Source organism: Cebus imitator, unplaced genomic scaffold (assembly GCF_001604975.1).
Source record: "Cebus imitator isolate Cc_AM_T3 unplaced genomic scaffold, Cebus_imitator-1.0 Scaffold296, whole genome shotgun sequence".
In the NCBI taxonomy this organism is placed as follows: Eukaryota; Metazoa; Chordata; class Mammalia; order Primates; family Cebidae; genus Cebus; species Cebus imitator.
This window is the reverse complement of record NW_016107611.1, coordinates 2600123-2624226: the sequence shown is the minus strand read 5'-3', so window position 1 is coordinate 2624226 and position 24104 is coordinate 2600123. Positions and strand designations below refer to the sequence as shown.

Genomic DNA, 24104 nt, shown 5'->3' with positions numbered 1-24104 from the left:
CAACTGGAGATGTCTGCCTCATCGTGTGACGTCAAGAACCACTGCTGGGCCTACTCTGTGCAAGGAGCAGGGCTTCCTGGTGAGCCATGGGCAGAGGGAGGGTGGCAGGGAGCAGGGAGTGGCACCGTCATACTTGTTGCTGGGGCCGGCAAAGGGGGAGGGGCTTCTTTAGCTTCTGCTAGGCTCCGCTCGTTCCTGGCCTCATCAGCCCCACCCAGGCCTCGTCTCCACATACAAGTGCACTGTGGGTGGGGCCTTCCCATCAGGCAGCAGAACTCTCTCGAGGGGCCCAAGGTGCTGGGTGGAGGCAGGGCCCACTTGGGTGGTCAGTCCTGAGCTGGGTGGGCCTGGCCAATGGGACTCGAGGCCTCCCCACCCTCCAGCTCTGCTGAGGAGGCCGAGTGACCCCAGCCCAGGCAGCTCCCGCGGCTCCACCATCCTGAGACAAGCTGACTTCCATAATGACTTTATTTTAACATATTTAATTACAGACATAAAATAGCTGGGGAGGGGGGTGAGCCCCAGCCTAGCCCCACCATGGGGCTACAGGAGGGGAGGCGCAGGCGAGGCCCCCCTGCTGACCCTCTCTCTGGGGGTCTTCCTATGACGGGGCCCTATTGCTTGAGTGGGGGAGGAGCCATGCAAACGAGGAGGGCAGGGCAGCCACTCGGCCCCACCCCACCCCGAGGCCAGCGTCCCCACAGAATGCCCGGGCTGTGCCCCCAGCCCCAGCTGCTCCATCTCCTTCCTCTCTGTCCAGGGAGCAGGCCCTCTGGCCAGCCCGACTCTGCCCCTACCCCCTCTGCAAACCTAAAGGGGAATAAATACAAACTTTACAAAGTAAAAGGGGGTCCAACATTGCCCTGCGGCAGGGCCTGCTCTGCCCTGGCCCGGGGCCTGGGTCCAGTGGGAGTGGAGGGGCCCTGGGGTGCAGGCCACCCCGCCCGTCGCCTCACATCATTCCCAGCTGCAGCAGCGTGTTGGCGTAGGCCATGGGCTTGACGTTGGGATGAGGCTGTGGAACCAGGGCAGGCGGCATGGACAGAAGTCAGAACGGATTCCCCAGCGTAACCCTCCCCCGCCCCTTTCCAGGGTCTCAGCCTCTTTGTCCCCAGGCCCGCCATGGGAGGGGCGGGGGCCCTGAGGGGGACTCACCACTGCTGTGAACTGGTGGAACTGAGGCCGTAGGTCGGAGCCCTGGAGGTGGATGTAGGAGGCTTTGTTCCCCATCTGGTCGCTACAGGGACAGGAACAGAGTGGACAGTGTGGTCAGGGCTGGAGGCTTAAGAGAACGGTCGGGCAGAGAAGGAACAGAGAGAGGGAGAGGGAGGGACAGAGCCATAACAGACACACATAGACAGCAGTGGGAAAGACGGGAACCCACAGGAAAGAACGGGAGGGGCAGGAGGACACAGAAGAGAGGGAGGCAGTGAGGGAGGCTGGAGCAGGGAGGGGCAGGGCGCAGCCCATGGAGGCGGACGCTTGCCGAGGCCCCACTCAAGATCTGATCACGCCTCCAGCTTTGCCCACCTGGAGACACAGGGAACAGAGGAACATGTCACATGGCACTATGGGGGTGCAGTCAGCCTATTCTGTGTCTCAGTCCAGGACACAGGTGACTACAGCAGGCAGCAGCCTTCAACAAATAAATGATGGGGGTGGGAAGAGACAGGAACTCACAGGAGAGAGATGGAAAATGCGGCCCTTGTTTGGGTCCCGCTTGGAAGAAGTCAGCTGGAAAACACACTCAGGAGAGACCAGGAGATAGAGAAGTTGGTGGGATTCAGGTGAGGGCAAGGGATCAGCACTCCTTTTTAAAAGCATGAACGTGGTATTGTGGTTTAGTATCGTGGTTTAGAAAAGAGCCCTTTCCTTCTGAAACGTGCTGGGGAATCACGGGGAGGGAGTGAATTCCCCAGGCTTACTGTAACCCGGTGTGGCTGGTCAGAGCCTGCAGACTGGGCCCCACTGGTGCTGCAGAGGTGGGTGGTGGGCGTGGGGCCGTTCGTCATGCTCTTTTATCTGCTCTTGCCTGGTCTTTGAAATGTTCCATCACAAAAAGGCAAAAGAAAAACCTGTGGCTTGGTAAAGGCCCTGGGCAGGAAAGGCAAAGACATACCAGTAGTTGGGGGCAGAGAAGACAGTGACACAGCGGCCTCCGTGAGCCACCTCGTAGCCCTCCGCCTTGACCTCATGGCTGCGGATGATGTAGTCCAGGTTGTTCTCTTCCAAGAAGGCCTTAGTGACGTCGGGCCCAAACTGACAGCTCACGCCCCGCTTGCTGACCGAGCGCCCGTTCTGAGGGTGGAGGTGGGAGAGACGGTTCAGGGTGACTGTTTGCCTCCACCCTCTGCTCACAGCCACACCCGCCAGCCCTGCACCCCACTGCAGACTCACCTGTGGCTGCGGATCCGACCAGAGCAGGTCACACATGGGACCTGGGGTGGGGCGGAGTGAGGGAAACGTTAGGGACTAGGCCACCTCCTAGCCATGCGTTCCCACCATAGCATAGCCTGGGGGGGAGGCTGGGCAGGGGACATCCATCATGCACAGGCCTAGTCCACCCTGGTTCTGAGCCACCTCCACCCTCTGCTGGTCTGCCCTCCAGACCCCATTCTATCTACTGAGGCATGAAGCCAGATGGAGCCTTCACTGTCACTATTCAGATCAGGCCCTCTCCTGCTTGAAGCCTTTGGTGGCTCTGTGTTGCCCTAGGAACAGAGTCCTGGCTCCTGACTGAGGCCTGTAAGGCTCCACAGGATTTGGGCCCAGTTAACACCATGTCCAACGTCAGCCCACAAGGCACAGCCCTGCCTGCGCGCCGATGTCTCCCTGCCTTGGGACCCCTCCTTGAGCCTAGAATGTGCTCGCCAGGCTCTGTGCACACAGGTGAGTCTTCTTCCTGCAGTGTCAGCTCAAACCTCTCCTCCCTGACCACCCGGCACGGGCCCACCCCATCCGTGTCCGCTGCAGCACTTACAGTGTGCAAGTGCACGCGCACCTGTTGGTGAGCTCTGCAGTGTGCCCATCACTAGGACAGGAGCCCCAAGACCTCTCTTCCCTCCAGGGGGCCACAGTGGAATTCACATAAATAAGGACAGGTATGCTCAGCACTCACCCAGACTTCAGCCTGCGGTCATGACCGTGTTTGCCACCACAGCCCCATGAAGGAGGTGCACTGGCCCAAGTCACAGGTGAGGGAACTAAGGCTGAGACCTGCTGCTCCTTGCCAAGGGCACAAGGCCCATCCTCTGAGGCAGGGCTTGATTGCAGGGGAGATCTGAGCCCGCGCCGCCCCTTTCTGCTGGAGATGCCTGGCTCCCCTTCCGCTCACCTGAATCTGGGGGTTGCCGATTTCGCTCGATTTTCCGGATGTCATCCAGGGTGACGCCGTCTTCACTGAAGAGGCCTCCGTGCATGATCTGGGGAGTTGGGGGATGCTGCTGTGAGGGAAGGTGCCAGCCACCCACAGGCCCCGACTTCCCTCCCCAGCACATCTGCCCAGGTGTGGCTGGGCGGGGACCCCACACTCGGGCCTCACGCCCTCCTCACCAGCACTTTGCCGTTGATGCACTGGGCCAGTGGGAGCCACTCGAACACCTCACTGAAGAGCTCGTACATCTGGGCTGTGTACTTGGCCTTCACCTCACCCTCGAAACCATAGATCTGGTTCATGTTGTCTGTCTCATGGTTGCCTGGCCAACACAGGACAGAAGAGAAAGCTCAGCCTCCAGGTACGTCAATGTCCCTCAGCCCGGCGCCCTCAGGGCCCAGAACTGTGGGTGTGTTCCCTGCCCCGTGGGCCTCGAGCTTCCCACTGCAGTACCTTCCAGACTGGAGGCCCCAAGGGGGTGTCTTGACAAAAAGTAGGCCCATGGCTGTGCACCATGGCTCGTGCCTATAATTCTAGCACTTTGGGAGACCGAGGCAGGAGAAGTGCTTTGAGCCCAGCATTTTGAGACCAGCCTGAGTGGTATACTGAGAACTCTCTAAAAAAATTTTTTGAAAATTAGCTGGGCACGGTGATGTGTGCCTGTAGTGCCAGCTACTTGGGAGGCTGAGGTGGGAGGATCACTTGAGCCCATGAAGTGGAGGCTGCAGTGAGCTATGATCACACTACTGCACTCCAGCCTGGGCAACAGAGCAAGACCCTGTCTTAAACACAAAAAGTAGGCCCATCTACAGAGCAGGTGCCCCAGCCCAGCCCATCGTGAGCTCCATCCTTCTGTCTCAGACACACGCACTCGGCCTCCTCTGCCTGACTGCTTGTTGCCTCTTGCAATGAGGCCCACAGTAGGGGCTTCCTGAGCTTTGATCCCATGCCGGGTGCCGCTTCGTGAGCTCTGTGAGCCCAGGGGCACAGGCGTCAGGCTTTGCTCACCTCCCCACTCACCCCGACCCCGCCACGGGCAGGGCCTCCCCTGTGTGGCCCTCACAACCTGGTGAGCTCTTCTTGTCTAATCTCATCTGGACACCAAGAAACCTATATTTACAACACCCCTTGGAACCCACCCATACCCCATGTCTTCTGAGTCTCACAGCCAAGTCCAAAGGGGAGCTCCTCAGTTTCTGGCCACACCCTGCTCTGACATCTCTCCGTCTTTGTCACTGGCAGCCGGAGCCCTTCAGATGCTCCGGCCAGAACCTTAGAGGGCCCCTTTTGTCCCCTCTTTGTCTCACAGCTGTGTCTGTCCTCCAGCAATACTCTGGGCTCTACTTCACATTTCTTTCCCTCCCTCCTTCCCTTTTTTTCTCTTTCTTTCCTCTCTCTCTCTTCTCTCATTTTGAGACGAAGTCTTGCTCTGTCACCCAGGCTGTAGTGCAGTGGCACAATCTCAGCTCACGGCATCCTCTGCCACCCAGGTTCAAGCGATTCCCCCGCCTCAGGCTCCTGAGTAGTTGGGACTACAGGTGTGTGCCACCACGCCCAGCTAATTTTTTTGTATTTTAGTAGAGATGGAGTTTCGCCATGTTGGCCAGGATGGTCTCGATATCCTGACCTCATGATCCGCCCGCCACGGCCTCCCAAGGTGCTGGGATTACAGGCTGCGCCACCGTGCCCGGCCTCTGGCCTTGCTCTGCTGCCCACGCTGGGGTGCAGGCTGTCACCGTGGCACGCTGCAGCTCACAGTCCTGGGCTCAGGCAATCGTCCTGCTTTGGCTGCCCAAGAGGCTGGGACTACAGGTGCACAGTGCCACCATGCCTAACTTTTCTTTTAGACTGAGTCTTGCTCTATCGCCCAGGCTGGAGTGCAGTGGCGTGATCTTGGCTCATTGTAACCTACGCCTCCTGGGTTCAAGCGATTTTCCTGCCTTAACCTCCCAGGTAGCTGGGATTAGCGATTTTCCTGCCCCAGCCTCCAAGTAGCTGGGATTACAGGCATGAGATACCATACCCAGGTAATTTTTGTATTTTTAGTAGAGACGGGGTTTCACCATGTTGGACAGGCTGGTCTCAAACTCCTGGGCTCAAGTGATCCTCCCACCTTGGCCTTCCAAAGTACTGGGAGTACAGGTGTGAACCAGCACACTCAGCTCCAGGCTCTGCTTCAGTCAGGAGAACCGATCTGCCCCGAGCCTGAACGTGAGGAGGCACACTGCCTCGGCAGCAGCCCCTTGCTCCCGCCCATGGCCCCGGGTCTGGGCACTCAGTCACTCAGCTTGACTTGACTGCCAGCTTTAGGGCCACTCAGGAGCCTGTTTCATGCCCTTGTGAAAACTAGAAAAAGGGCCCCATCCTCAGACCCTTGTTTGCCATCTGCTGAAAAATGGTCAGAGTAAACATCCATTTCTACGCTATCTATGATATAAATGCATCCTTTGGTGTGATGCTATCGTGCAGTGCACAACACACTCAGCCTTACAAGGCTGACCTGCACATGATCTCTGAGTCCACAAAATAAATACAGCTGCAACTATTATCCTTGCAGAGTGACTGCCTCACCCAGGAACCTACATTGAACCCAAACCGTGTCGTTTCCCGGCTCACCTCGAAGTAGATGAAAGTGATCTGGGTACAGGAGCTTAAAGCCGAAAAGGGTGAGAATCACTTCTACAGAGAAGGAGCCTCGGTCCACAAAGTCACCATTAAATATCTGTCCTGCTAAGGAAAACATGGTAAGCGTGGACGGGGGTGTGGGGGGGTTAGTATGGCACTGAGGACCCTACCTCCTGTCTCCCAAGAAAGCCAATGGCGGGGAGGTGCAGGGACCAGTCAGTCCACCTGCTTCAGCTCTCTCCAGAGAGGTCCCATCTCTCCATAGGAGAGATGGGACACGGGCCCTCCCAACCAACAATGCACAGGCCTAGTGGGCCTACAAGTGGCCATTCATCAAGCAAGTATCACAATGTGGGCAAATACTTACAAAGCATCAAGTGTGGGCCAGGCCCTGTTCTTAACTTATCCTCTCAATAACTGATGAGTAATAGGGTTGTACATATTATCCTCCTTTTACAAATGGGGAAACTGTGGCACCGAGAAGTGAAGTAACCTGCTTTGGTCACACAGCTGGGAAGTGGCAAAGCCAGGATGGAACCCAGGTGTGGCCAGTGCCAGGTGCCATTCAAATGCGATCCCGAAGCAGATGAAGACATGCCCAGAGAGACTGAGCTACTAGCTCAGGTCACACAGCAGGTGGGTGCTGGCCCAGGCCTGTCTGAGCCTGGGGTACGTGGCCAGCCTCAGCTCCACCTGCACCTTGGTGCCCCATCATAGCCAGGCCTCTCCGTTCCATGTCTTTTCCCTGGTAGGGGCTCTTCCCACTCTGTGCAGATCTGAGGATAGGGCTGGGGCTGGGGGTGGGAAGAGGGTTGGCTCTGCTGAGAAGGATACATAGGGGTTGGTCTCCGAGGGTAAACCGTTGAGCTCGAATATGTTGAGGAGGTCATAGAACTGGCCATGGGTATCCCCGCACACTGTAATCTTCTCTGTCTGAAAGAAAAGAGGCCACCGGAGAGGGAGGGGCCCAGAGAGAGACGTGGGGAGGGGGCAGAGGTGAAGGGAAGGGTAAGAGTTCACAGTAGACCGAGAAGAATCATGCAAGAGACACAAGCAGGGCACACAAACAAAGAGGGTGGGACAGAGACCAAAGGGCCAGGAGAGAAATGGGACATTCAGGAGAGAAAGGTACAGGGGTGGGGTGTCAGGGAGAGAGGGAGGTGGATCCATGAGTTCCTGAGCTCTGTGGCCCCTCCCCAGCCAGAGAGCCCACCCCCACCAGCCCTCCCCGCACTGCCCCACAACTCGCACCTCTTTGAGTGTGGTTTCCACGAGCGTGCTCAGCTTGGAGAGGACCTCTTTGACCTGTACCAGAATCTGGAAGGCAGGGCAGACTCAGTGGGAGTGGCTGCAGGGGCTGCTGCCCAACCCTGCCCCGAACTCCTGGACTGCCCAGGAAACCCTGCTGGGCTGAGGATGAGGGAGAAGCAGGGACAGAAGAAAAAGGGCAGGGGAGGTCTGGAGGAGTGGGGGCAGGCCGGGCTGGAGGCAGCCCGCAGGCTTCTGAGTGGCCTGCGCACTGCTGAAGCATTGTGATTGTTTCTTAGGAAAACCTGATTCTTGAATTATCTTCACATACACAGCATCGTGAGGAAACACATGCATGAATCCAGATTGCAGAACATTCTGCAATAGAACTGGCCCGGACGCAGCTCAATGTCACTGTCATAAAAGAGTCTCCCAAAAAAGAAGTGAGACTTTCCAGGTAAGAAAAGGTAAAAAGGCAGGTCATATACAACACTGGTGCTTTCAATGGACCTGAATTTTGTAAAAGCCACTAAAAAGGATGTTTTGAGGAAAGCTGGGGGGAATTAAAGTATTAATAGATGTCTAGAAATGCAGATGATTTTTTTCACAGATTGGAGAGACCTTGACAATGACAAGCATATTTGTCAATGTTTCCAGATCTCCCAGGTGGCCTGTGGATCGTCTGCCTTAGTCAGTATTACTGTATCATTGATGAACTTCTAAGGCAGGACAATTCAACTGTGGTCATACAAGAGAACGCCTTATTTTTGGGAGATCCAGGATATGATGGCTGCAACTTACTCTCAAATGGGTTAGAGAAAAAAAAAGTATACACATCTATATGCATACATAAGTAGACAGATACATAAAGTAAATGCATTAAAATGTTCACAAGTGGTGAATCTGGGTGAAGGGTGTATAGACGCTAACTGTGCTGTTCTTTCAACTCTCTGTAGGTCTGACAATTGCCAAAATAAGTTGGGGAAAAAAGTGTTAAGAAAACGTAGGAGGCATCTACTTCTAGACAGAAGGTAGAAAGTTACAAAAGACTGCCTCGCCCTAACATGAAAACAAGCCAAAGAAGCCACCACAACAAAAACAAAAAGCCATCTGAGAACTGGCAATGCAAAGGAACCTAAATTCATCAAAATGCAGACAGGACGAGCCCTTCCTTGGAGAAGGAGCCCACGGCTTTCATCCTGGTGCAGGCAGAGGGGCTGAGTGTGAGGGGAAATCAGCGGAAGTTCACGGACATGTGGAGGCTGGCCTGACAGAAGAGGATCCCAGGGAGCCCCAGCAGAGCCTGCCTCTGCCCCTGCCAACTCCCTCACATGGGCTTCATGGAAGGCTAGGCATGAGGAAGTGAGGTTGAGAGAAACCCCCTGAGGTACAGAAGTGGGGGTGAGACTGGAGAGGGGAGAGTGCCTCAAGCAACCCAACAGTCTGGTGGCAGGGCTGAACACCAGAGGCCCCCACAGCTCCAAAAGCTGGTGACTTTAAAACATAGAGACATCCCTGGCAGTCTGCCAGGGCTAAGATTCCAAGCTGTGCTGAAAGGAAAGTCCTGATTCTACTCTGAACACATTTAAAGCCGGTGGTAAAGAAACTCTAACCAAAGCTGCCCCTAAACTACAGATGGGGTTCATACAGCCCTTCCCTCTTGTGGCTGAACAGAAGAAATGTGTGCCATTTTCTTATTTTATTTAAGACAGGGTCTCACTCTGTCACCCAGGCTGGAATGCAGTGGCTCAACCTCCCAGGCTCAGGTGATCCTCCCACCTCAGTCTCCTGAGTAGCTAGGACACAATGCCTGGCTAATTTTTGTATTTTTTTTTTTTTTTTTGTAGAGATGGGGTTTCTCCATGTTGCCAAGCCTGGTCTTGAACTCCTGGGCTCAAGTGATTTGCCAACCTTAGCCTCGCAAAGTGCTAAGATTACAGGCCTGAGCCATGGTACCCGACTAGGCATGCCATTTTTTGAGGAAAAACTTCATTTACCTTAGTCTCTAATGTTCTTTTATACAAAATGCCTGGCATAGAATAAAATTATAAGATACATGAAAAACTGATAACAAAGCAGACTCAGGTGACAAGCTAGAATCTAGAGACTGAGCTACCAGCTCAGGTCACACAGTAGGTGGGTGCTGGCCTGGGCCAGATGATGGAACTACCAGACAGAGACTTTAAGATAACTATGGTAAATGTGGGAAAGGACTTGGTGGAAAAAGTAGACAATATACATGAACATATGGGACAACGGGATGAAAAGTATATTTAAAAAAACCAACTAAATGAAAATACTACCAATAAAAAAATACAATGTAAGAGATAAATCATTCACATGTTGGGCTTAACAGCGGTTAGAAACAGTCAGTGAACATAAAGACAACTGAAGTTATCTAAACTGAAATACACAGAGGAAAAATAGTGAAAAGAATTTAAAAAACTCAGATGGTTAAGATCTAATAGTATCAAATGATCTAAAAAGCATGTTATTAGCTTTCCAGAAGGAGAGGGGAGCAGAAATGGGAAGAAATATAAGAAGAGATAATGGCTAAGAACTTTTCAAAACTAATGAAAGATATTAACCTACAGATCTAAAAGGCTCAGTGAATAAATAAAGGATAGACTCAAAAAAAGCACATCAAAGCCCATTATACTCAAACTACTAAAAACCAAAGATATAAAATCTTAAAACCAGTGAAGAAAAAGGAACAAAGATATGAATGACTGCTCACAGAAACAATGGAGGTCAAAAGATAACAACACATTTAAAGCACTAAAATAAACAATGTCAACTAGAATTCTATAACCAGCAAAGATACCCCTAAAAATGAAGACAAAATAAAAACATTTTCCGGCAGACCAAGGCTGAGAGAATTAGTCTAGAGCAGATGTGCACTGTAAGAAATGCTAAAAGTACTCAGAAGGGGCATGACACCAGATAGAAGCCCACATATGGAAGAAGAAACAAGGAGTAAGAGGGTAAATATAGAAGACATTTTCCTGCATTCATATGTATATTCCTTTAGAAGACTAGTGTATATTTAAAGAAATGACAACAATGTATTTATAGCAGATGCATAAGTATGACATGAGCACAAAGGTTGGGAGAAACGAAAAGGAATCAAAGATTTGGGTTTTTGTTTTTTTTTTCCTGAGACTGAGTCTTGCTCTGTTACCCAGGCTAGAGTGCAGTAGCGTGATCTTGGCTCACTGCAACCTCCGCCTCCTGGGTTCAAGTGATTCTTGTGCCTCAGCCTCCTGGGCAGCTGGGATTAAAGGTGTGTGCCACCTGGCTAATTTTTGTATTTTTAGTAGAGTCAGGGTTGTAGAGATGGGATTTTTGCCATGTTGGCGAAGCTGGTCTCAAACCCCTGACCTGAAGTGATCTACCTGCCTCAGCTTCCAAAAGTACTGAGATTACAGGTGTGAGCCACCATCCCTGGCCATAAGATTGTTATATTTTCCTTTAAGTATCATGTTGTTATTTTAAAGTAGGATGGGACAAGTTAAAGATACACATTGCAATCTTTAGAGCATCCTTTTTCATTCAGGGTTCTGGGAAATGATAAAGCCTTACAGAAAATATTTTCAGTGATATTTGGTAAGTTCTCCCAACGCAGGCACACAGATTCACAGGAGAAAAGTGAATTCACTGTGTATACAATGGATGCCTAAGGGAGTCAGGGCTTAAGTCTCTCACTAGAGCTCAGCTGAGAAAGTCTGCTCTAGAACAACCACTGAATACTCCCCATCCCTCCTCACACACTTTCACAAGTTCACAAGTATCACAAAAAAATTCAATAAAACAGATGAAATGCTAAAAGATTCCTGAATCACACAAAAGAAAGTCAAGGAGCAACGGGGAAAAAAACAAATGGGACATACAGAAATCAGACATCTAGACTGTAGATTGAAATGCAATCACATGACTGATAGTTACATTAAATATAAATGAACTAAACACTCCCATTAAAAGATAAAGATTGACCAGGAGCAGTGGCTCGTGCCTGTAATCCCAGCACTTTGGGAGGCCAAGGTGGGTGGATCATCTGAGGTCAGGAGTTCGAGAGCAGCCTGACCCATGTGGTGAAACCCCGTCTCTACTAAAAATACAAAAATTAGCTGGTGTGCTGGCGTGTGCCTGTAATCCCAGCTACTCTGGGGGCTGACGCAGGAGAATCGCTTGAACCTGGGAGGTTGAGGTTGCAGTGAACCAAGATCACGCCACTGCACTCCAAACTGGACAACAAGAGTGAAACTCTGTCTCAAAAAAAAAGAGGTAATAACTGTCCCACTGCATAAAAAGGCAAGACCCAAGTATATGCTGTTTAAAGTACCAAATGGGTTAAGTACAAAAGGGTAGAAAAGTTATATGGTACAAATATCAAGTGTAAAAAATCTGATCTAACTACAGGTATTGATCGACTTACGACCTACGCAACTTACGACCATTCGACTTTATGACCACAATCGCTAGCCACGACTGCTCCGCGTCTGGCAGCGCAAACGTTGCCCAGCTGGGCATACGACAGCGCGGACCAGCTTCCGGCAGCACTACCATCTCTGCGTGCACCATTTCAACTGTACATACAGCCTACTCAACTTACGACCAAATCGTGTTACGACTGGTCTGCTGGTCCCAATCGTGGTCGTAAGTCGAGCACTGGCTGTATATTAATAACAGAAAACATGGATTTCTAGCCAAAAAGTACTGAAGTCACTTCATTATAATGAGTCCATCAAGAAAGCATAACAATCCTAAATGTGTACCTAATAAAATACAGGAAACAAAAAACTGACAGAATTATAGGGAGAAATAGGCAAATCCACCAGTATAGTTGGAGCTTTTAACAGCCCCCTCTCAATGAATGATTGAGCAATTAGAAAAAGACAGGCTATAAAAGATTTTTAACAGCAGTCTCAACCATCTTGAACTAATTGACATTTATGGAGCCCTATGACTAATGACTGCAAAATACACACTATTTTCCAGTACACACTGCATGCTTGCCAAGATAGATCCAAAAATAGCCCCAATGGAATCATTCAGTGTGTGTTGTCTGACCAAATTAGAAATCAGCAACATCTAGAAGTCCCCAAATATTTGAGAGTTAAACAATACCCTTCTCAATCACATAAGGGTAAAATCAGAACTCATAAAAGTAGAAAAATTCTAAATGATGATGAAAATACAACATATCAAAATTAATGGGACACAGCTAAAGCACTGCTTAGAAGGAAATTTAAGCTCTTTGCGTAGAAGATGTACAATTAACACCACTAATATCCATCTTAAGAAGCCAGAAGAAAGCAAATTAAGCCTCAAGCATGCGTAAGAGAATAATGAATGAAAAATCAATTAAACAAAAAACAATCAATAGAGAAATTCAACATGAACAATGAAAACATATTCACAAAAAAGACTTGACTGAGAAGGTTCATAGCAGCCTATACTCATAAAAGCTACAAAGTAAAAATAACCCAAATGTCTCTCAAAAGAAGACTGCATAAACAAATCACCGGCTGTTCAGACAATGGAGAATGTGAACTGCTGATAAACACAACATCCATGTATGAATCCCATACACTCCGTGTCGCACGAAAGAGACACTAAACACTGAAAGCCCATACGACATTGACATGAAATTCAAAACCAGGCAGAATTAATCTGTAATAGTGAAAAATCAGATCAGTGGTTGCCCCTGGGATGGGAGTAAGGGCTGACTGGAAGAGGGTCAAGGGGAGCTTTCTGGTTGATGGAATGTTCTGTAACTTGTTTGGGCAGCAGGCACATAAAACTATAAATACTCATCTAACTGGACACTTAAGATTTGTGTATTTTATTGTGTATTAATTATACTTCAATTAAAAACAACCAGGAATATGGAGACTCCTCCTCTCTCACCTTAAACAATGTGGTCATCCTAACAGCTGACCCATTCAGAGCACTAACTGTGTGCTATGCACTATTAGAAGCACTGATGTGGACTATATGCAGTTTTACAACAGCCCTTGGTGGAGACAACATGATTATTCCCACTGTAGAGAGGAGGAAATCAAGGCACAGAGAAGTGAAGCCATCTGCCCACAGGCACACAGCTAGTATGTGGAAGGCAGATTTGAACCCAGGCCACCTGGCTCTCTAGGACCCATCAATTGGCAGCTTCCCACACTGCCTGCACACTCCTGTAAGTCACCTGCCTGTCAACCTGACTCACAAGAAGTCCTGCATCCTCACAACCAACCCAGGAGGTGGATCCCAGCATTTCCCCCAAAGGTATGGTAAGGTGCCTGTAGCCCTGAGAGGTCAGGGCAGGGGGCCTTGTCCAGACTGGATACCAGAGCCTGAGTCTCTCTCAACCAGTTAACACCTTGTGGCCAGCTGCCCTCCTGGGTCAGGTTTCGGGGTGGTGGTGGGGGATGGTCTCAGGACTAGGAGTAACCATCAGGTCCAAACAACCTGCAACAACCAGCAGCCACAGACGCCCAAGAGCCTGGGATGAGAACTCGAAGCAACAGACTCTGCTGCTTCACCTTGCACCCTGGGCCAGTCACCTGACCTCTCTGGTCCTTTGTCCCTGCATCTGTCAAACGGCACTGCCTGCCACCTCCCTAAACTGCTGTGGGACGAGATGAGATCACGCGGTAAGCCCCCGGCACAGTGTCCAACACATGACTCCCGCTCGGTGTCGGCTGTCGTGGCTGCCCTTTTGTCATTTTACTCAGTGTCCTGGGCTGGCGGTACTGTGACGCCATCCCCAGATTCCCAGTGTGCCCAGTACTTGACAGGTGCGTTACCTGGTAGGCGCATTTCCGGTGCAGTTTCTTCTGATCCTTGTACCACTGCATGAGCTCCTTCATGAAGGTGATTGTCACTTTGCCGTCCTCCAGCTTGGGTCCGCTGTACTCATCCTCGATGGCTGGGGTGTGAACGAAGGGGACACGAGAGTCAGTGACCACAGCCACTGTCAGGGGGCAAAGAGGTCTCGCTCCAAAAGGGATGGGGCAGACCTGGCTCTGGACACATAGGTCAAGTGAGGGACAGAGCGAGTGAGGAGTCCCCTCCAGGGTCAGGTCTGGCCCAGAGGCCTCTTCCTGACCTCCCTCTCTTCCTTCACCCCCATCTTTATTTGGTTTTATAGCCCTTAGCACTATTCACTACGTGACTTGTTCATCATCTTATCTCCCTCCTAAAATATCAGCTCCATGTGGTTAGGAAGGGCTTTGTTCATAGCTGTACTCTCAGTGCCCAGGACAGTGCCTGGCACATAGGAGATGCTCAATCATCTGTGGGATGATCCAAAATAATCATCTGGATCTTCTCAGCACCTAGAGGTGAAGCAGACACAGCCCGTGGGGCCAGTGAAATGGCAGGGGGTCCACAGCTCCCTAATCTCGCCCACTGGGAAGCGTGAGGCCCAGCTTCAAGCTGCAGATGGAGCGCCCTGGAACACAGGCAGAGAAGCGACAGACAGCAGCCTGGGGACAGAACAAGGGGCTACCCCCGAGCCCACTCCCACCCCAGGGAATAGAGCGCGCCCATGTGGAATGCTCTGGGCTGGAGCACAGGGCGCCTGGGCCCGACTCACTCATGCTCTCGATGTCCAGGGAGTCTACCACGGAGCGCTTGTGCTCGTCGCCCGCAATGGCCCGCTCAAAGGCCTTCTGCTTCACGATCTTGTTGCACTCCTGGTATTTCATTTTGGCGTCCTTGTCGTGGGGCTTCACCTTGACCACCTGGGTGGGAGGGAAGGGGTGTGCACGGTGAGGCCGAGGTTGGGGCACAGAGGCTGCCCAGCCCTGGGTTCCATGAACGCTGAAGTCAGACCGCCCATGCAACCCCGGACATGTTTAACTGCCAAGCTTTGGTTTCTGTACCCCAAAACTGGCACAGCAAAGCTGCCCACACAGGTGTGCTTCCTAAATCTTAGTTCTGACTGTGCTAAAATCAACTGCCTGTCTAAGGACTAAGGGCCCAGCTTCAGGTGCCCCGTGAGAATCCCTGTGGGACGAGCAGTGTCCCAAGCACATGTCCTGACACTACTATCGTGACTACCGAGGTGGCGGGAGTATGACAGGAAAAGCCCGGCAGGTCTACAGTCACAATGAGCAGCCCAGACTCACACAAAGGGCCAACGACTTCCTGGACGACATGGGCTCCCTGAGCCCAGGTGACCTAATCGCTAACAGGGAGGTGACACAGGGCTCCCCTGTCAGGGCCGTGGGAAGGAATAAGTGACACACATGGGCCTGGCAGACAGCAGGGGCTGGTGGGCAGCAGCACTGAGTGGTGTTGCTTCCCTCGCTCACCCTCCGGGGAGGCCCGGGACAAAGGATTTCCCTGTTTTGTCCACTGAGGACAGGAACTGAAGGCCACAGATCTGGGACACCAGGTTCAAATCCCAGCTCTGCCAGTCATGAGTTGGGTGACCTCAGGCAGGTGAGTCTGCCTCTCTGTGGCTCAGTTTCCCTCTGAGGTGGGACTGAGAACCGTATCTCCCTGAGAGGGCCACGGTGAGAGCTGAATGGGTGAATGCTTGTCAACCCTGCACAGTGCTGCCAGGCGAGAGGAAACTCCATGTGAGCGCCCGCCGTTCTTCACGGCCCCCCTTCTAGGCCTGCTACGCTGATGACCAGATCTAAACAATAAGCGAGGGCCATCCAGCTTTGGGACACAGCAAGTTCCCAGTGAAAGGAGCCTATCCCCTCCCCATTCCCCACCTTATTTACTCCCATTCCTGCAAACTCTGAGATCTTCTAACCTCAAAAGATGACTGGATTTTGAGGCTGGATTCAGATCCTGGCTCTGCTACTTACTTGTCTTGTGACCTTGGGCAAGTAACTTCACCTCTCTGAGTCTCAGTTTAGTCATGTAGACCCCGTCTGACCTGTCCACCATCCTTGACCTCCCCAAGAGTGGACCCTCATAGCTCCAGGGGGTCTGTGCCAGGGGACAGACTGGGAAGTCCCAGGGCTGGCCCTCAAGGAGCAGGGGTGGCCTCTGGTAGAAAGCCTGGCAGCATGAGTCAGAAGCCTGTGCAGAGACACCTGCTGACCCCTCAGGCTGGTGTGACAGAGAAGAGGGTGAGGCTCATCCACGCTGGGAACAGATGTGTGTGCAAAGCAGGGTGAGGAGAACCCAAGCTCAGCAGGCCACGGCCTCCTCCTTGTCTGGGCAGGCCCAGGGCACCTGCCAGGCAGCTCCACCTGGGCTGTGGGTGGGTGTAAAGCAGGGGAGGAAGGCAGCGCCAGGCAGCCCTGGAATCCTTCCCAACAGGGGGCGGTTATGCGCCCACACCCCACACTCGGCTGGAGTCCAAACCAGCGTGTGGCCTGGCCGAGCTCCTGCCCCTCCTCTATACTTCCCAGCCAGGCCACTCATGTCCCCAGCATCCTGACTCCAGGCCTTTGTGCAGGCTGCCTCTGCCCAGAGCACCTGATTCGTACCTCCAGCTCCTCCTCCAGGTCTCAGCCCCAGTGTCCCCTCCTCTAGGACGCCCCAGAGGCTGGGTCAGGCACCCCCTCTGGGTTCCCAAAGGCCCCTGGGCTCCCTTGCTCCAATCGTGAACCCTGCTGGGAACCGGTCTGTCCACCCCACTGGAAGGTGGCCCTGTGAGGGCAGGGCTGAGGCTCAGCCATAGCTGTGCCTGCAGCAGTGAATGAATACCCACCGCCCCCCTTTCTCCAAACAAATGAATGAGTGACTGAGCATTTCCTCCCCGCCAGTCCTATTCTCCGGGGGTAGGCTGGCTGGGAAGGAAAATGAAGGCAAACAATGACAGTGCAGGGAAGAGAAAGGCAGTGGGAATAACAGGCAGCGGCAGCACGGATAATACACGGCTCATCTCCGGAGCATTTACTATGTGCCTAATACCGTGTGAGCAATTCACTTGCTCATTTTATCGTCCATGCTCCTCTACATGGCAGCGTTTTTACCATCCTCCTCTGACAGACGAGAAAACCAAGGCCTAGAGGGGTGAAGTCACCCACCCAGGAAGCTAGGATTCCCTTCTTGCCCAGGTTCCTGATTTCAGCCATGCACACTGGGAGGGGCTCTCCTTCAGCCACCTCCCTTCCCTGCCTGGACAGGAATTAAGCGGCTCCCACTGCCTCTTGTCCCCAGGGCACACTGCACGCCCTCCCGGGAGGCGGCGTACGGCAATGGCTGTGAGTGTGGGCGCTAGGACCAGGCCTCCTGGGTCTGAATCCAGGCCTGCCAGGGCAGGCAGCCCCACGTCTCGAGCCTCCCTCAGTTTCTAGAAAGTGGGGGTGATGCCAGCACCCCTGGAGCATTGTCGTGAGAACTCAATGCCAGGACCAGCAGCAGGCGAGTGCTCATCCCAAGGCCTGCTGTTGCTGCAGCTGCTGCCACGCTCAAGGTCTGGCTGGGACAGTGCAAGAGGCCCTGTTGGGCTCCTGCTCCTGGGCAAGGTCATTCACTCCAGACCAGTGGGTACTCAGCTCCTGAAGGCCCACTGGGTCAGAATATCACATGGAACTTTTTTTTAAAAAGTGGCATCTGGATTGTACCAAGGTTAGTATTCTGATGGTGATATTTATGTAGTTATGCCAGATATACCTTTGGGGGAAACTGGGATTTCTGCATGACTTCTTACAACTGCACGTGAATCTACAGTGCTCTCTAAGTAAATAAGCTGTTTCTAAAACCATTTGTACACATGGGTAATGGCCTCTGGAGCTGGTGAAATGGTAATACAGGTTCACAATGCCAGAAGAAGCCCTGGGGGCTGCATGTGTTTGGGAATCGGGAATTTTTTGGATTTTAGTAAGGTGATTTGGTGGATGGCCAGGTGCTATGGCTCAAGTTTATAATTCCAGCACCATGGGAAGCTGAGAGTTCAAGACCAGCCTGAGCAACATAGTGAGTCCCTGTCTCTAGAAAAAATGAAAAAAAAAAATTAGCCAGATGTGGTGATGCACGCCTCTAGTCCCAGCTACTTTGGGGAGCTGAGGCGGGAGGACTGCTGGAGCCCAGGTAAAACCGCAGTGAGTCATGATCACACCACCACATTCTAGCCTGGGTAACACAGTAAGACTCTGTCTAAAAAAAAAAAAAAAAAAAAAACCCAAAAGAAAACAAAAAAACCCTCCTATCATTTGGTGTACATGCTCTATCACAGGATATCCCCAGCAGTTCCAGGGTAGTACCTCATAATCACACATACACACACGGCCATTTCTGCAGCAAAACCTTCAGTCATGCCACTGGAGAGTCATCAAGACCATCAGCAGCTTCTAACTAGTTCAGGTCAGCTTTTGCCACTGAATGAGTTGCCTGAACTTACCAGAACAACTGTTCTTCAGAACTGCTTGGGTTTTAAAACCCAAGGATTTTAAAGCAGCATCTTTTAATCCATGAAGGATTACAGAGCAGCATCAAGAGCCAGGTCCCACGTGGAATGGGACAAGGTGTAACAGGGCATTCTGAATATCTCCAACGTACAGACAATGAGCTACAGCCCAGGTGGGGGCCGTGCCCACCTGAGGCATGTAGGCAGCTGGGAGAAGTCAGGTTTCCAGGGCAGGCAGTGCCGCTGCCCAGTGACAGCCTGAAGCCTGACATGAGGGTTTTCACCCTAGTGGATTAGTTTCTGGTGAATTGGTTTGGCAAGTCATACCCAGCATTTTCTGTATATCAAGTCAGAAGAGAGACCATCAGGGTGCACTGCCTGAGCTAAGGGCGAGTCCTGCGCCGAGAACCTTGGATCGGCTGTGCATGCCATGCTTACAGCCTGACTCTGGGTCTGAGCTGCCACCTCCCGCCTGTGCAACCTTAGCGGAGTGAACGACCCCTGGGCCTTGGTTTCCGCACCTATAAATCAGGGATAAAGAAAGTTTCCATTGTGCAGGGTTGCTGTGAAGATGAAATGAGTTATTACTGCATGAAGGTCACAGCCTGGCCCATGGCGAGTGCTGGATTAAACAGCGGCTGTGACTATTCCTGTTACTTTCACAGATCCGTGCTGTAGGTGTACAGGCACTAGTACCAGCTCGCGAGGCAACACGCATTTCTAACTGACTGTGCTGCACTCTGCTGTAAGAAACCCAAAGCCAAAGAACAAAACTCCAGAAGATCCCAGGGAGGGCTAGGGAGCGCAGGAGTCCCCCACATCTGGCCTGAGTCTGCACCCAACTTCCAAGCAGACAGGAAAGAAGAACACAGGTGGTGTCTCCTGGAAAAGGACCCAATGAGGGGGCAGATCCATCATTTGAATCAGGGTTCTCCAGAGAGACAGAACCAGTGAGAGAAAGAGAGAGAGAGAGAGAGAGAGAGAGAGAGAGAGAGACAGACAGACAGACAGACAGACAGTGTGAGCTGCATAACCATGTTTCAGTCACAATGGCCTGCATATACGAACTAGTGTGGCCCCCATAAGATAAACACGGCTGAAATAGTGCTACTGCCTAGTGACAGCATAGCCACAGGAATGTCTTAGCACAATGCATTACTCACACAAATCTGTGATGAAAAAAGAAACAAAGCAAACCACCATGGACATGTTTCTGAAAAGAACAGAACCTTCTCAAGGGCCTCGCCCAGGTCCTGCAGGGGGTGTCCAAAAGGCATTGCTAGCCTAGGAGATGACAGCTCCAAGCTCTACAGCCCCAGAGGACCTTCCAGTGGGACGAGACGTGGAGGTGGGAGACAGTGATACTGCTATCCTGACCCCATGTAGGCCCAGGCTAATGTCTATGTTTGTATCTTCGTTTTTAACAAAAAAGTTCAAAAAGCAAAAGAATTTTTCTCAATAGAAAAATGATTACAGAATAAGGATATTAAAGAAAATATTTTTGTACAGCTGTACATCTGTGTTTTAAGCTAAGTATTATAACAAAGTGAGAAAGTCTTTTAAAAATAAAAAAGTTTGTAAAGTAACAAAGTTACAGTAAGGTAAGGTTAATTTATTATCGAAGAACCAAAAATATTTTAAAAATAAATAGAGTATAATCTAAACACGCAGTGTTTATGAGGTCTACAGTAATGTACTGTGCTCTCCTAGCTCCACATTCACTCTTCTCTCACGCACTGACTCACCCAGAGAAACTTCTAGTCCTGCAAGCTCCACTCATGGTAAGTGCCCTAAACAGGTGTACCATATCTTTTTTTTTTTTTTTTTTTGAAACAGAGTCTCGCTCTGTTGCCCAGGCTGGAGTGCAATGACTCGATCTCGGGTCACTGCAACCTCCACCTCCCAGGGTCATGCAGTCTCCTGCCTCTGCCTCCTGAGTAGCTGGGATTACAGGTGCTTGCCACCATGCCTGGCTAATTTTTGCATTTTTAGTAGAGAAGCGGTTTCACCATGTTGACCAGGCTGGTCTTGAATTCCTGAACTCAGGTGATCTGCCCACCTCGGCCCCCCCGAAGTGCTAAGATTACAGGCATGAGCCACTAGTGTGAGCTGAGATCACACCATTGTGCTCCAGTCTGGGCAACAAGAGTAAAACTCTGTCTTAAAAAAAAAAAAAAAAAGCAAAATAATGTCCTTTGCAGACTTGGATGGAGTTGGAGGCCATTATTTTAAGTGAAATAACTCACTAATGGAAAACCAAATACCAGATGTTCTCATTTGTAAGTGGGAGCTAAGCTCTGGGTAATGCAAGGCATACAGAGTGGTATAATGGAAACTGCAGACTTGGAAGGAAGAGGGTGGGATGAGGGTGACGGGTAAAAATCTATGTACTGGGTACAGTGTACATTACTTGGGTGATAGGTGCCCTAAAATCTCAGACTTTACCGCTAGACAATTCGTCCATGTAACCGAAAACCATGTATGCCCCAAAAGCTACTGAAATAAAAAAATAACAAATGAATAAAAACTTTCATTAAAAAATTTTAAAAAAGAAAAGATCCCTGTGAATGAAACTAACACATGGCTAAAGGACTGACATGTCCCTGAGGCAGGCAGCGAAGGTGAGCGCTGGCCTTGCCAGCTGAGCTCAGACCGCTTCTGGTGGGTCTTGTGTGGAGAGGGATGGAGAATAGGACACTTGGCACATCAGCAGCTGCAGAGCAGGTCCCAGAGATGCGCTCACCTGCTCAAGCAATGAAATCACATGGTACAGCAGCTGCAACGGGGGTCACCACCTGGTGAAGCCCACGATAGTCCCCTGCCATTCTCCAGGATGCACCCGTCTTCTGCACAGGCCAAACATGAGGGCTGAGTGCGGATGTGGGTAGGCTCAACACCCCTGCATCTTTCAAGTCTTTGATGGTGGCACTAATCTCTGCAATCTCTCCAGGGATGGGCTGCTGTTTTTAACTGTATAATTTTCCTAGGTAGAGGCAGCTCTATGGCTTCCATTTGGCCTTTCCCACCATAACGGCCTTACTTCACAGCTTAGGGAACCAATGTGGGGATTTTCTGCCAGCTGCTGTGTACATTTATTCCAATTATGCAGCTGGAACTGGGGAAATAACCACGGGAGGGGTCCATGGACCCACTCAATCCACTGAGAGTCAGACCTGAGCTAAAACTCCATTCACCACCAGGCCCTCATAAACCCCTATTCTGATTGGGCACAACAGTCAGATTATTCTGATTGTGGATTTGCTTCCGTGTCCGTTACAGACATCTTGCCTTCAGCAGCTGAGTGCTGACACCTGGCCCCTGCCTCCCCGGGATCCAGTTGTTCCCACTGTGTTTAAGTTTTCCTACCTAGTGACCGCAGTTCCCACTGTAAGGTCCAGCCTGCAGAGAGGAGCAATTAGGGATGCTGAGGCTCCCTCGCAAATCTGTTTCTCAAAGTATCAGTGAAAGCTGTGTTCTCTAGACCCTCTGGTGTGGGTGAGTGGGTTTTAAGTGACAAATCCACTCGAGCATTCCAATTTCCCTAAGCCTTTAATCCCATCCTCTATGTTAAAGCAAGAGAGACTGGGCATCTCCAGCTCACTCCTGGCGGGCCACCTTCTGATCCCTGCTTCAGTCAAACTCCTCAGACTCCCCAAGCTGCAACATGACATGCAGAACCTGAGGAAGAGGGGCTGGCGAAGATGCTGGTGTGACCGAGCAGTTCTAGCCAAGGGAGAAACACCCTGGCACAGTGATTCCAAAATTTTCTTTTTTCTTTCTTCCCCTAGTCACCTCACCTTTCTTTCCCCTACTGCATGTAGCGGTCCTAGTACCCCGGGTACAGCTACAGTGCTGGAAGCACGGATAATTCCTAAGAAACCGTGACTATGTTTTTAAACCTTATGTCAGAATTCCAAAGAGCCAGATGGGAGTGGGTTGTGCTTTCACACCATCTGGCAAAACTGGGGCTAACAGTGAATGCAGTTATATAGGCTGGTGGTAAAAATAGCCCACTAGTCCCTCACCTATGTAACTGTACCCTATCTGAATGGAAGCGATCTGAGGGGAGGCATGTGCTAGACGAGTATTGCTGCCTACAACCTGGACCCAGCGCAGTGGCCAATTCTAATGTCCCTTTGAAAAGGGGGGGTATGAGAAAGGAAAGAAACCTTTTATCTGGTGAGCCCCTTTAAATTGTCAGGCCCAGAGACGCACCGGAATAAGAGAGCAGTCAAATCCCACTCTTCACTTAAGAGAAGTACTCATCTCCTGAAGCCACGTGCTACATGGACTCTAGGCTGCCACCAGCCACAGACATCTCACCTCATACCCTCTAGTTCCACCATGGATGGCCAATTATTAATCAATGTTATTTCTGTAAATCAATGAGAATTTCTGAAAAACACCTCTTATAATCATCCTTCTTGTGATTTGTCCTTTTTTTCTTTAAAAGCTCAAGCAGGCCAGGCATGGTGCCTCACACCTGTAATCCTAGCACTTTGGGAGGCAGAGGCAGAAGTCCAGGTGTTCGAAATTAGCCTGGGCAACACAGCAAGACCTCATCTCTACGAAAAAGAAAAAAATTAGCTGGGCATCATAGTGTGTACCTGCAGGCCCAGCTACCTGAGAGGCTGAGGTGGGAGGATCATTTGAGCCCAGGAGTTTGAGGCTGCAGCGAACAATGAGAGTGCTACCGCACGCTAGCCTGGGTGACAGAGTAAGATTCCATCTCAAAAAAAAAAAAAAAACACCCAAAAACAAAAAACCTCAAGCCTCTCCCTTGTTCTCCAGTGCTCTTCCCAAGGTAACCCAAAGTGTTTCCAGGGCTGTGATTCTCTCCCTCTTGGCCCAAATAAACTGCCTATGTTAATTTTGCCTCAGTTTCTATAGTTCTGTCAATGTTTTCTGGCCCCGTGAGCAGGATTCAGAGTGACTCCTCAGACACTGGGCGTTCCTGGACTCCCTATTCAGTACCAGAACAAACCCATTGTGTTACTCCAACTCCACAGGACTCACTGGGGGCAAAGGGTGAGTGCTCCTGAATCCAGACACCTTCACTTGTCAGGTGAGGTCTAGATTTTATGTGAGTGGTTCTTTCTAACCCTCCTTTTCTAGAAGGTTTCCATCTTTGTATACGAGCAAGGGATTTGGGTTTCGGGGGAAAAAAGAAAACTGCCTTCACCACTGCTTCACAGCAGGAGACCCGGGTCATGGTACTGGCATTCCGGCACTGGGGGCTGCCCTTCTGGGCTGAAATTACACAGCATCCTTTTTAAATTGCAGCTGCTTCCGACCGCTTGTCATTCAGACTTGTCTTTTCATTTGTGACCTATTCCTGTTAGTTCCAAATCAAAAGCTGCACGAGGGTGAGTCCTCTTGTCCCAGAGAGAAGAGAAAATTGCCCTCCTACCCCGACCCACTGGGTTCTGCAGGCAACCAGACTGCAGAGGTGTTGGGACATTTTTCCATGCGTGACGTGTTGCAGTCTCAAAGGGCCTTCCATTAGGAAGAAGACCAGCAAGGACTCTTGCTCGGCCGGAA

The 24104-nt window shown here is 51.0% G+C and overlaps 1 protein-coding gene across 1 annotated transcript in view; it reads right to left on the bottom strand.

The window, feature by feature from the left end:
* Nucleotides 1–450: 450 nt before the first annotated feature.
* The window catches only part of PPP5C (protein phosphatase 5 catalytic subunit), a 39018-nt gene continuing 15364 nt past the window's right edge, over nt 451–24104 (bottom strand). Inside the window, exons 3-13 of the mRNA XM_017502536.1 lie at nt 14841–14988; nt 14050–14171; nt 7250–7315; nt 6833–6931; nt 5990–6095; nt 3553–3695; nt 3335–3422; nt 2398–2438; nt 2120–2298; nt 1156–1237; nt 451–1015 (exon numbers count right to left, since the gene is read on the bottom strand). Coding sequence (XP_017358025.1) covers nt 953–1015; nt 1156–1237; nt 2120–2298; nt 2398–2438; nt 3335–3422; nt 3553–3695; nt 5990–6095; nt 6833–6931; nt 7250–7315; nt 14050–14171; nt 14841–14988 — 1137 coding nt within the window. The 3' untranslated portion in view covers nt 451–952. The remainder of the gene's footprint in view (nt 1016–1155; nt 1238–2119; nt 2299–2397; nt 2439–3334; nt 3423–3552; nt 3696–5989; nt 6096–6832; nt 6932–7249; nt 7316–14049; nt 14172–14840; nt 14989–24104) is intronic.